This window comes from Geotrypetes seraphini, chromosome 1, assembly GCF_902459505.1.
Source record: "Geotrypetes seraphini chromosome 1, aGeoSer1.1, whole genome shotgun sequence".
Lineage (NCBI taxonomy): Eukaryota > Metazoa > Chordata > Amphibia > Gymnophiona > Dermophiidae > Geotrypetes > Geotrypetes seraphini.
Window position 1 is genome coordinate 274,266,007 of NC_047084.1, and position 14,086 is coordinate 274,280,092.

The 14,086-nt window shown below is 38.6% G+C and overlaps 1 protein-coding gene across 2 annotated transcripts in view; it reads right to left on the reverse strand.

Annotated features, from left to right (window-relative positions):
* POLR1A (RNA polymerase I subunit A) overlaps window positions 1-14,056 on the reverse strand; it is a 232,973-nt gene extending 218,917 nt beyond the window's left edge. For both annotated transcript variants that reach the window (XM_033951847.1, XM_033951837.1), the window contains exons 1-4: window positions 13,761-14,056; window positions 9,628-9,832; window positions 8,622-8,771; window positions 6,352-6,459 (exon numbers count right to left, since the gene is read on the reverse strand). In XM_033951847.1, coding sequence (XP_033807738.1) covers window positions 6,352-6,459; window positions 8,622-8,771; window positions 9,628-9,832; window positions 13,761-13,840 — 543 coding nt within the window. In that variant the 5' untranslated portion in view covers window positions 13,841-14,056. The remainder of the gene's footprint in view (window positions 1-6,351; window positions 6,460-8,621; window positions 8,772-9,627; window positions 9,833-13,760) is intronic.
* Between the last annotated feature and the right edge of the window lie 30 nt (window positions 14,057-14,086).

Consider the following 14,086-nt stretch of genomic DNA (forward strand, 5'->3'; position numbering starts at 1 on the left):
TCTCTATTCAGAAAATGAGTATATATTGAAGGAACTAAGGCCAATACTGGGCACACTTGCACTGTCTATGTCCCGTATATGGACAATGAGTTGAGGATGGGCTAGGCAGGGCTTCAATGGATGGGATGGTTAAGATGGGCTGGCATGAGCTTTGACAGACTCCAGTAGCTAGAACCTACGCATAGTACCGGGCAGAGCTCTGGGTTTCTGGCCCAGAAATATCCAAGAAAAAAAGACAATTTAAATTAAATGATTAATTTATGGAGCATGTATGGTTGGACAGACTGGATGGACCATTTGGGTCTTTATCAGCCATCATTTACTATGTTACTACGTAAGTAAGCAGTATCCATTTTAATATTATACGACCCCTGATGCAGCCTATTTGGAAAAAAAACATGACTACATCAGGCTCAGTTTCTAAGTTGATTAAGTTGTTCAAGTTACCTCTGGTTGTTTGAATCCTGGTGTTCTCTTTTGATTTTGTTGCTTGTGTATACACACACATTACAATAATTTTTGTGGTGTAAGATTCTTATTCTACAAGTTGTGGCTCTGAGTGGTTTTCTAGGGTTTTGTATTGTTTCAGAATACACCTACTACTGGAGAAAGTTTGGTGTTCTTTTTCTTGTTTAACATTTTTATTGATTTTTTTTCATATAACAACAAGTGTGTTATAACCTTTCATACAATTATCTCAAAAATACACTTGATATCTTCATAACATTCTTATATACAACATATCTTATATTATCCTTATAATTTTAGACATCATATTAAATATAATGATTTTATCAATTATTATTTAATTATGAATCCCTTTCCCTCCCCTTATTTTGTTATTTGCATATAATATAACAACTATTATGATAATTTATTTATATTTTATGATAAAGAGAATAAAACCCACCCTTCCCTCCCCTCCTTTAACTATTATCTTATTATGGGAAAAATTATATCAATCATTACAAAAATCTGTTAATGGTCCCCAAATCTTCTTGAACTTATCAATATATCCTTTTTGTGTTGCAAATTTACGCTCCATCTTATATATATGGCAAACTGAATTCCACCAAAAGTTATAATTCAATCTATCACAATTCTTCCAGTTATGTGTAATTTGTTGAACTGCTACTCCAGTTAATATAAATAAAAGTTTATTATTATTTGACGAGATTTGACTTCGAGCTCTCATTGCAGTACCAAACAGAATCGTATCATATGTCAAGGCTACCGGATTTTCTAACATCCTATTAATTTGAGGCCAAATTGATTTCCAAAATAGTAATATGAATGGACAATAAAATAGAAGATGATCTAATGTCCCCGCTTCTAGATGACAATGCCAGCATCTATTAGACTTAGAACTATCAATTCTATGTAAACGAGTAGGGGTCCATAAAGCTCTTTGTAAAATAAAAAAACATGTTTGTCTCATAGAAGCTGACATTGTACATCTTAACCTCCAAGACCAAAGTCGTGGCCATTGAGATGCATTAATCTGATGCTTAATCTCAATGCTCCAAATATCTCTAAGACCATTTTTTTTTTTTTTTTTATTCACGAATCCAGATATCAATTTATACCACATTGCGGCCTGGTGACCCATGGAATCTATCTGAAAACATAAGAATTCCATACTATGATAATTATTAAGGTTTTTCCATTCAGGAAACCCTACCTGAATGGCCTGCTTCAATTGCAACCATCTGAAATATTGTGATTTATTTAAACCAAATTTATTTTGCAATTGTGAAAACTCAAGCAGTTTACCTTTATTTATTACATCCTCTAAAATGCGAATTCCAGCATTCATCCAATGTTTCCAGATAATTTTAAAACCGCCAACCTTGATCTTTGGGTTTAGCCAAATTGTTTGAGTCGTTGATTTATTTTATGTGTTTATTTATTTATTTGATGTGTTCTTTTACTAAGTTGCACTAACAATTAGTAATGTGTCAAATGCCACATAAGAATTGCCACTGCTGGGTCAGACCAGTGGTCCATCGTGCCCAGCAGTCCGCTCCCGCGGTGGCCCTTAGGTCAAAGACCAGTGCCCTAACTGAGGCTAGCCTTACCTGCATACGTTCTGGTTCAACAGGAACTTGTCTAACTTTGTATACCTTATGGGCTGCAAGACACTTAATATACCCCTTTATGTTGCTGTTACTAAAATGAAACCAGAATATGATCTGTTTTTGGTAACCTCTCTGGGGAAATGCCCAAATTCTGCTTACACTCATTGTTAGGCAAAGTAGGGAATGTAGAATACATGGTAGAAATAACACAATGATGGTACAGTAGGGGGTTGGTATTTTTTTTAATAGTAGAATCTAAGGCTACACGATTTAACTCCTAGAAATGTTGCCAAGTGTAACTAGTGACTGCAAGATGATACCAAAATCTTCAATAGAGTAGACAACCAGGATGGTGTGAATAAAATGAAGAAAGACCTGGCGAAGCTTGACGAATGGTCTGAAATTTGGCAGCTAAAATTTAATGCTAAGAAATGCAAAGTCGTGCATTTGGGCTGCAAAAACCTAAGGGAACGGTACAGTTTAGGGAGTGAAGAACTTATGTACACAACAGAAGAGTGGGACTTGGGTGTGATTGTATGTGATGATCTTAAGGTGGCCAAACAGGTTGAAAAGGTGACGACGAAAGCTAGAAGGATGTTAAGGTGCATAGGGAGAGGTATGACCAGTAAGAAAAAGGAGGTATTGATGCCCCTGTGAAACCTCATTTAGAATATTTTTTACGATTCTGGAGGCCGCACCTTCAAAAAGATATAAAAAGGATGGAGTCGGTCCATAGGAAGGTTATTAAAATGGTGCGTGTTTTTTGTCATGAGGCGTATGGGGACAGACTTAAAGATCTTAATCTGTACTAGTCTTTAAGCCCGTTACATTAACGGGTGCTAGAATATATGTCTGTCTGTCTCTCTACCTCCTGCTGTATTTCTCTCTCCCTGGCCCCCTTTCTCTATCTGTATTTCTGTCCCTCTTCCTGCCCTTGTGTTTTTCTTCCTTTCTTTCCATCTCCCTCCCTCCCACTGTCGGTCTGTCTTTCTTTCTGTCTCTCTCCCTGCCCCCTATGTAGCATTCCCTCCCCCTCCATTTATCTGTGCAGCATTTCCCCCCCACCCCACTTTCCTGTACAGCAGCAGCATTCCCTCCCCCTCCAGTTCCCTGTGCAGCAGCATTTCCCTCCCCACCCCACTTCCCTGTGCAGCAGCAACAACAGCATTTCTCTCCCCCCTTCCCTGTGCAGCAGAAACAGCATTTCCTCCCTCTCCATTTCCCTGTGCAGCAGCAACAGCATTTCCCTCCCCCTCCATTTCCCTGTGCAGCAGCAGCATTTCCCTCCCCCCACCCCACTTCTCTGTGCAGCAACAGCAGCAGTATTTCCCTTCCCCTCCAGATCCTTGCGCAGCAGCAGCACTTCCCCCCGAACCCTCCCCTTCCCTTCACGCGGTCTGGCAAAGAAAAATAACAAACCAACCAACAACTGTCAAGGGAATTATAAAAATAAATACTTCATACCTTTTAAAATCTCTCCTGTCCTTGCTAGACAGCTCTCATACTCAGATTAGGAGTATGGATGTGAGGAGCAAGCGGCGGGCCGAAGCGGGAGCACATAAGCTTGCTCCTCACATCCTCGCTCCTGACCTGAGCGAGAGCCATCTAGCAAGGGAGGGATACCGCTGGACTATCAGGCTATTAAAAAAAAAAAAGGTACCAATGATGGCAGCAGTGCTGGGGGGGAGGGTTTGAAAAGGTACAGCGGTGGCGGTGCTGGGGGGTTTGAAAAACTGCTTGTTCCTGACCTGAGCGAGAGCCATCAACTTCAGTCGTTTAAAATTTGCCGCCGCGGCTCCTATCTCGATCCCCACCTTCGTAAACTTTGGCCATGCAGTATGCCACCTGCATCGACTTCGGTCGTGGAGTATGGGGTCTGCGACAGAGGGAACTTTGTAAGCGCGCATGCGCACTCTTGCCGGCCACAGATCTACAGATCAGGGAACACGCTGGGTTTTATTATTATACGTTTAGGGTTTTATTATTATAGATAGATACTTTGGAGGAAAGGTGGGAGAGGGGAGGTATGATAGAGACGTTTAAATATCTAAGTGATGCAAATGCACATGAGTCGAGTCTCTTTCATTTAAAAGGAAGCTCTGGAATGAGAGGGCATAGGATGAAGTTAAGAGGCAATAGGCTCAGAAGTAATCCAAGGAAATACTTTTTTACAGAAAGGGTGGTAGATGCAAGGTACAGTCTCCTGGAAGAGGTGGTGGAGACAGAGACTGTCTGAATTCAAGAAAGCCTGGGATAGGCACGTGGGATCTCTTAAAGAGAGGAAGAGATAATGGTTACTGCATATGAGCAGACTGGAGGGCCATTTGGCCTTTATCTGCCATCAAGTTTCTATGTAATTATATAGCCTGGAAATATAAGTTGCATTCTTTATTTTACTTAGAACACTGCTGACACATGTCCTGTGTGAGAGGGTCCTGATCCCTATCCAGAGCTCTGAAAGGGTCTTTCTTTTTGGATGTCTTAGAAAGGATATCTCATCCAAGGCATCAGATTATCATGAATTGTGTGCAGCGGGGAAAGCATGGTTAAAGGTTTGCTGAGAAGCTCAGATACCCTTAATTTTGTTTACACTATACCACTTTTTCCAAAGCGTTAAAGCGGTTTACAATTTGCCAGACCTATGGGAAATTAATATTAAACAAGTGGAGTGGCAGCCTAATGGTTAAGGCAGTGGCCTGAAAACCAGGTTGAATTCCCACTGCAATTTCTTATGACTCTGGACAAATCAATTAACCCTCCATTGCCATAGGTACAAAATAAGTACAGGCAGTCCCCAAGTTAAGAATGTCTGACTTATGATGGACTTGTACTTACGAACCGGGATCCTGATCTCCCTTCAAGTGCCAACACGTCCCCTCTTCCTCCCTTCCACATCCCAATGCGCTCCTAATCATCCTTCCCTCCCTCCCGCTGGCCGGCTGCCTCCTCCCAGCCGTAGCTCCCAGCTGACCAGAAGCCTTCCCTCTGATGTCAGAGGGAAGGCTTCCAGGTTGGCCATGTGTAGGAACCACGGGCACAGCTTTGCGAAAAGAAGTGCAGCTGGGAGAAGGGAGCCGGCCAGAGGAGGTAGACACTCAAGGGGGGGGGGGGGCTGCACGAATTTAGCACACAAAGGTAAAGGATGACCAGGAGCGCATTGGGACATGGAAGGGAGGAAGAGGGGGCATATTGGCACAGGAAGGGAGAAGAAGAGTCGCATTGGGACACAGAAGGAAAAGAGGGAACACAAACGTCAGACAAATGATAGAAAAAAGGAAGGCAGAAAGAAAGGAGGGAGGGAGCATGAACTTGGAACATAGGATGGAAGAATGGAGGTAATGAGGGAAAGAGATGCTGAGGTAACAGAAAGGGAGAATTGTTGGGCATGGGTGTCTGAGTGAGAGAAAGAGAGATGGTACACATGGGGAAACAAAGAAAGAGGTGAATTGTTACACATAGGGAGGAAGAGAGAGAGAGAAATATTGGATATGGCGGTGAGGCATGAGGTACAGATGCATGGGGAAGAGAGACGAGAGGGAAAAATGTTGGATGTGATAGTGGAGAAGGATCAGTGGGATAGATGAAGAACAAAAGTGTAAACCTCCTATCTTTTCTTTCTATTTAAACTACAGTAATTGGGGGGCCCTTTCTTTAATGTTTTTATAGACTGTGTACTGTACAGGATCCGAGTTACATACAAATTCAACTTAAGAATGGTTTACTATATGGAACTTTTTCTTAACTCGGGGACTGCTTGTACTTATATATGTAAAATATGTAAACCGTTTGATTTTAACTACAGAAAAGTGGTATATCAAATCCCATCCTCTTTCCCCACTAAACAACTACATTTTCTTTAATAGATTGATTCTACGAGAGCTCTGCTTAAGTATTAATGCTCTGAAAAATTTAAGAGCAATTTAAAGAGTCTTCTTTTTAAAGATGCATTCAACGATTAATTGAATTGCTTACGGCTCTGATTTTAACCTAGACCATTTTGATTTTTGTTATTCCCTTTTTGTTACTTGTCATTTTTAGTCTGTCTTCCTTTACTTTGTAATTTTTATTAATCTGTACATCGCTTAGAATTCGGATTAAGCGATTAATCAAATGTAATAATAAACTTGAAACTTAAACTTGGTTCTAGAATTTCAAGTTGGCACACTGAATTTCATGCAACAGAACATGAGACAAAGAATAAATATTCAAAAAAAGTGATCTAATGTACAATATGCCAAGTCCAAGACCAGACATTGGGATTGCTTGCACTCACATGTGAGCTCTCAATTCCTACTGGGTTTTTCTGTAATAGTTCACAAGTGAATCGATCCAACTCTTCCTGAATCTCGTTTCCAGAAGCATCTGGATTTTCTTCAAGAAACTGCATATAAAATATAACCAGTAATTTAGAGAAGGAAAATGTTACAAGAAGTAATGCAAGACACTTGTTATAGCAATGTTTATGACATGTTCAGTTTTGAAGAATGCTTTTTTTTGTTTTTTACAAAATAAAAAAAATATATAATCATGTATTTCTTTGTACAGTACCGATCTAAAACCATGAACCCTACTATTTAGGGCCCAAAGATAAGCTCTTAACAAGCCATAATATCAACCTTATCACAGTGTGAATCAAAATCCAAAATCAAAGGTGAAGTCTAGACATGCCTGTTAATTTCTTTTTCTTGAGTCCCACCAAAGCAGTCCAGATAAATGGGTTATGTACTCAAACCAGAAGATAGAGCCAAGAAAAAAAAAAAGTCTGAGCTGGTTTATAGGAAGCTGGTGCTGCCTTCAATTCTTCAATATCTTATGTCAAAGCTAAGAAACTAAAGGCAGCTGTTATGTCTTTGGGTTTCCAATTCACCAACAAAGCCAAAGCTAATACATTTAAAAACATTATTTCATGGTCACTACCCAGGAAAGATATACCTCCCCCTCCACACACATACTTTCACAAAACCGTAGTGCGGATTTTAGCACCGGCTGCAGCAGTAACAGCTCCATTGCTCATAGAATTCCTATGAGTGTCGGAGCTGTTACCATCGCTGTCGGTGCTAGAAACCGCGCTACGATTTTGTAAAAGGGGGGAGGATAATTCCACACACCAAAAGTATGCCCACCTTCAAAGTGGGTTACAAAGTACTGAATATTAGGGCTCCTTTTACAAAGGTACGCTAGGGTTTTTAACGTATGCACCAGATTAGTGCACGCTAGCCGAAAAACTACAGCCTGCTCAAGAGGAGGCGGTAGTGGCTAGCATTTTAGTGCATACTATTCCACGCATTAAGGCCCTAACCCACCTTTGTAAAAGGAGCCCTTAGTTTCTGAATCTGTTAGACAAAGCTCTTGATTGACATAACCTTTGTGGCCAAGTTCAAGTAGGACTCAAGGAAAGGAAATTAATTTCTTAATCCAAGTTACTAGAATCACTAGGCTAGGATGCGTTGCCAAAGCCAGTTGAGACCAGATGAATGGGATGCACCGAAACTCTACTTAGACCTGGGTAGAGGCAGGGCTGTGGAGTAAGAGTCTTAGAGTCTAAGTCAGAAGCAATTTGGAGTCTTGAGTTGGTGAAAATGTGCCAACTCTGACTCCTAAGAGTTAAACTGTATATCATGCAAATATTATAATGCTTAAATTTCTTATTTCACAGATAATTTGATTAATCCATTTTTTTCAGGATATGTTTTACTTTTAGAATAAATTTTGATATAAAGTTCTTTGATTACAAAATACATGACAAATTTAAAAAAAGTCCATTGCACTAACTATTAGGTTACTCCTTAGACTTCCTTCCTACTTTGCTAAGATTCCCCATAATACCTGAAGCTGTCAGAGCCTTTTAGGGGTGAGGGAGGGGGACAGCAACCACTGGGGGATTAAGGAGTGTCTCATGCTGGACATTTGCCTCATGTCTTTTTGAACAGGAAACCTGATACATTTCCTGTTGGAAAATACATGCGAGAAGGATGTCTGTTTTGGACATTACGAGTTGGATAGTCTCTATTCTGACTTGGACATCCTTTTGAAAATGCCCCTCCACGTTTTTAGCTGAAGCATCACCTAAATTTAGCCAGATAAAATATGGTCAATTATATTGCTTGCTATTTGTGCAATTAAGGTTGAGCAACTAAATTTAACCATTAAAGTCAACATTAACCAGAGAAGTTTATAGGCCACTCTCTGGAACTGCCTGACTAAATTTGACCATCTATTAAACTGGTTAAATTTAGCAGTCAGCATAGGTTAATTTTTGACTGGAGAATTTTAAATCAGCTTACTTCCAAGTTATCCAGTTAGACTCTTAGAAAATTCAGCCTTTGGTGATTTTCCAATCCCATCACAGAAAACTAATGTGGAGCTGCATTACTAGTCAACAATGGACTGAACTGCCTTGCCCTACCCATTTCTGAATTTTAACCAAACAAGGATAAAAGTGGTTATTTGCTGTTGTCTGCAACTCTGTACTTACTTTTCTGTTTAACTTGTAAAATGTTTAATAAACACTTATTGAAACAAAAAGGATAAAGGTTTACATACCCGATGTAGTACACCCTCCAGCTCGTACACTGACTGAAGTTCTCCAGTTTCTAGGAGTTTCAGTTGGTTCAGCAGCAAATGCACAACAGCACGAGAACATGTCAGCATGTGGCAGTTAAAACAGGAGCCTCGAAGCAGAATATACAGTCTCTAAATAGGAGGGGAGGGGGGGACATACATAAAAAAATTTAGCAGCAATTGCTAAAATGCATATTTGACCCAAAAAGTACAATTATCTCTCTCGTTGGTTTTGTATTCTCAGTTTTCTGTAGAAAGCCTACGGGCCACCTTTTGCATCTGCAATCTATGTTTTTTCCTTCCTCAGGCTTTTGGGATTTCCGCTTCAGATTTTCATCTTAGCTAAGATACTAATGTTCAGTGAATTTACCAATTAATGATATTTTAAATGGGGTCTAATTCAAACACACATGTGATCTTTGGTGGTTAATGGAAGGTCGTTGACGGTATTTCTATGCTAGCTGATTATTTCAGTGGCCGGTTTGGCCAATTCTATTTTATCTGGCACGTTTCCTTATTAAAATTACTTTCAAATTCAGAGTCTCTAGAACATAAAACTGTCAGCCAAACAGTCAAAACACCTGGCATGTGACATTTTTCTCACACTGAATATCATTCCCTTTATTCCCAAAGTGATTTAACTGGCCAGAAATGGCTTTTGGTCTGTAAAATCCACTGTTATTCAGCAGCACTTAACATTGAGACAAATATAGAAATTTTCATTTTCATAATACCATACCAAGGAAAACCAGCTCAACAGAAATGGTACTTGATGATTCATCTATATGTTTTATGTCAGAGGGGACTGCAGAGGAGAAATGACTGGAAGTCAAGAGGCATGAGAACACATAAGATAAAATCCTTGCACAGCAAGAGAAAAATACTGTAATTTTTATACATATTCGACAAGCATGTCATTACCTTTTCTAAGAAACAAAACAAGCCAAACTGCATTCCACACCAATTCAGTATGGAGATCTATACCTACATCAAAGAACAGAGGATTGTAGACTGTCAGTGGAAGTTCAATATGACCCAGATGCCCTGGGCAGCTGTTAAAATCCTGTGCACAGGTAGAACACACTTCTCTGAAGTCACTAGGTCCCAATGCCAAGTCATGTAGTCCATTTACAGCTGGGTTTCCCACATTATCCAAGTACCGAGGGTTTGTAATGGCCTTCACACTTAATTTTCTGAACAGAAAAATAAAAATTGAAACAAAAACTTACATAACTTTCTTCATAATAGACAAACACATAAATCAAGTGACAATTTAGATATTTATAAAAAATGACAAAGATAGATAAAATTACTGCATTTTCTGCATTAATTTTTATTACAATGTAAGCACCATTTTTAAAACTCTGTTATTCCACAATTATGGATTTAATTAAAGTGATGGATTAAAATAAAAGTTATCATCAAAAATCTCTTGTAACTTAACAAAGTATAATTACATATATAGAAGAAAACTGATTTCAACACAAAGCCATATGGACAATTTCTGAAGTTGAAATTGCCCATTACACTTCTCCGTCCGTATCCACGGTTTCATATCTGCGGATTTGCGATTTTTCGGCTGCTGACTCCGCCCCCTAATTTTCATCACTGAACCCGGTGTTTCACATTGGAAATCGCTGCTCCCAGTGGTTCATGGAGGAAATTGCTGCTCCCGGTGTTGTACAGAGCAAATCGCAGGTCAGGTTATTCGCGGCTTATTATCTTTTTCAGGTCTATTTTACTGAAACACCGCAAATAACATGCAAAAAGTTATTCGTGGTTTTTCGTCATTCATGGCTATGTTCTGCTTACATCCCCCGTAAATATGGAGGGAGAAGTGTATTATACTAATGTCAACTACCCCAATATTGGCTGGACATATGCTGCATCATGGAGCACTAGGGAGGTTAACATTCCTAGAGATAAAAAAAATTACTGCTTCTAGGAGCAACTGATCCAGAAACCAACAAGAGGGGGAGATATTTTAGTTCTAGGCCTTAGTGGAATGCACAACATAGTACATGAGGTAACAGTGTTGGGACTGATGGGTAATAGCAATCATAACAAGATAAAATTTGAGCCAATATCTGGAGTGAAGTCAATAAGGAAATCTACTATAGCAGCATTTAATTTTTGAAAGGGTGACTGAGAAAATTTGTTAAAAGAAGCTAAAAGTATCAACCACAAGGATTAACATTTTAAACTTGAACTGGATCATTTGTTGTTCTATTGTCCTTTGATATTCAACTTTTGGAAATCAATATGGGGACAAATTAATTTGATACTGGAGTCTTTGATTCCGTTGTCCTATGAGGTAGTAATCTGTGGGACAGTTGTCAACTAAACTTCCGTTAGAAAGGTTTAAAAGCAGACTCTTTATCATTATGACTGGGATAGCCATGCAAATGGTTACCAAGAACTAGAAAAATTGGGATAGATTTAATTTTTCCTTTTGGTGGGAAAAATTATATTTATTTTATAAATATGAAAAAATGAATTCAGAAATATTGTGCCATAATAAACTATTTAAATTAACATGGAGTCCATTGATGAATTTTGTTAACTCTGATTAGTTGGATTATGCCTTTATTTTTCCTTTTTGATTTGCACATCCAGGAAGGATGGGAGGGGGGGGTAATATATTTTGTAATATTCATCGATTGAATACAAGTACTGTTTATGATATTAATTGTATGTATAATTTAATGCACCTTGTTTTTTTCTCTAATTAGGATGGGAGGGAGGGAAAGGGGAAATATTTTGTAGCATTCTTTGATCGATAGTGCGTGCTGCCTATGAAGTTAATTGTATGTTTATTTTAATGAACTGTTCTCAAATTGAAAATTAATAAAAATTTATTTAAAAAACAAAAAACCAACTTGAAACTCAAATACTGGGTCAAATAGGTGCCAAAAACGATCTGCAGGGCTCTCCATTAGATCATCCCTAGAAATCGATGAAAGACACTCCAGATTCACTGCAGAGAAAGAATTCCTAATAGTAGAGATTTTTTCCTTGAAAAAAAAGAGGCAAGAGCATCTGCAGTGCGGAGTGAAGCATGTGTAGATCTTAAATTCAGACTAGTCAATGATAGCCAAAGTCAAAATAAAGTACTGCTTTGGTTATTAGAGTTGACAGTTTTGCCCCCATAATAATTCTTTCTTGCTTTCTTTAACTCAGAGTCATATTTCCTGATAGCCAGTCTCCAATTAAGCTTATCTAAGTTGGAGTTTGATTTCTTCCATTTCCGTTCCAGTTTTCTGCAAATATGCTTAAGTTCCCTATGATGTGGGGTGAACCAAAGAGAATTCCTAGCATATGAAATGGGTATAGTAACAAGAGGGGCCAAGGTTATAAGTACAGTAAAACCTTGGTTTGCGAGCATAATTTGTTTCAGAAACATGCTTGTTATCCAAAGCACTCGTATATCAAAGTGAATTTCCCCATAAAAATAATGAAAACTCAGACGATTCGTTCCACAACCCAAAATCTTTAATAGAAAATACTGTAGTACATTTAAAACAGTCACTACACTCCCACATCAGACAGAGAAGAACCATCGGCTCAGTTGAGACGCACGTATACAGTGCGTACTTGTATTGCAAGACCTCGCAGCATCTTCAGCTCAGTTGTGATGACGTGTTATCCGTATATGTGCTCGTATTGCAAGATATCGCTCGTTTATCAAGTTAAAATTTAATAAAACATTTTACTAGTCTTGCAAAACATTTGCACACCAAGTTACTCGCAATCCAAGGTTTTACTGTACTCTTAGAGACAGTATTCCATTCATTCCTGAAATTATCTATAGCACCCTCTCTAGGGTCACAAGATATAGAGGTTAAGAACTGGGACCAAAGTTGGCCTGAAGTGAGTTTCTTTCTTAGAGTTACTATTCTTTTCTCCTGAAATCTTCCTGGAATTTAAGGCATAAAAACAGGAAGGGTAAACTCGCCAAGATGGTGGTCAGACCAAGTAACCTTTTGCCAGAAGATGTTATCAATAGTTGTATGTTGAGAAATAGAGTCTGAGAAAGTAATAATATCCAAAGAATGTCCTTTCTCATGAGTAGTAGGCACCATATGGGGAAGAGGTAGACCCAGAGATTGGAGAAAAGAGTTGAAATCTGATACATTCTTGTCATTGATATCCTCAAGATGTAAATTAACATCACCTATCACTAATAATCTCTGAAATTTAACTTAAAAATCAGGTATAATTTCAGTAATGATAAGGCAAGATCTATGGGAGGACGATAAAAGAGGAGAATACCCAAAGGGTACCGAGATAGTTAATCTTTAACAGATGCCAAAAGATACTCCAATTCTGGAGTACTAACCTTATTAATTTAGGATTTAAACCTACTCTCCATTTTCTATCTTTTCAACCAGTTCTTAATCCATTATAGGACATGACTTTCTAATTTCCTCAGAAGTCTTTCATGAGGTACTTTGTCAAATAAATGCCTTTTGAAAATCTAAATGCACTATATCAACCAGATAAATGTTTTTCCCATGTGAGCAACTGTGGGGTTTTGACACCTACCAGATAGGACTAGGTTTCCTATCACATTATACAACGAGAAAGTAACACTCCTTTTACCACACTCATCACCCATCCATCTCTTCCGGTTTCTCACCCCACCCCCCTGTAAGGCTGAGTGTAACCTGAATACTTTCATGTATCATATATGTTCTGTCATCATTTGCTTATTTCTGATCTCAATAAGAAGATATTTCATTGAAATACTAAATTAACAAATATATTAAGCTAGTCCAAGAAAAAGGTATCACCTTAATTTCTTTGTTTTAGTTCTGTTTTATTTATATGTATTACCTTTAAACGTGGACTAGCACGGCTACATCAATTCCCAACAGTGAACCTGATAAGCAGAGTACAAAGAACACCATATCAAGTGGTGTTTTGCTAAAAATAATAAATGCACTTTACTATATATCAGCTGCTTTTTTTTTTTTTTTCTTGCCTCCAAACATATTCAAGTAAAACTAAAAATTGCAAAGCACACGTGTTTCCTGCGTGTTTTAGAGGAAAGATCAAGCAAGCGTACTATACAGCTCGGAAGTGCTCCTAGCTCCATAGTGTATATATCAGTGCTCTCACCTAATCTCCTCGGTGGAATACATCCCAAAAGAGACACCCCGCAGGAGCCTCCAAGGAACCACTGCACCAGACACCACCATGCTTGCAACTCGTAATATCCACAAACATTCAGCAAGCGAAGCCCAAACAGCCGTCGCTTCTAGCTGGACTATACCACAAGTAAGTTAATAAAGGGAGGAGAGATATTTACAACTTTTTTTTTTTTAAGCAGAGATTTCCGCCGAACTGTACATAAAATGAAAACTGTTACATATTTTCGCAAGGATAAACTTCAAAGGAGCGAAAGTGCGACTATTAGATAAACCTGTAATATTGAGTACAATAAC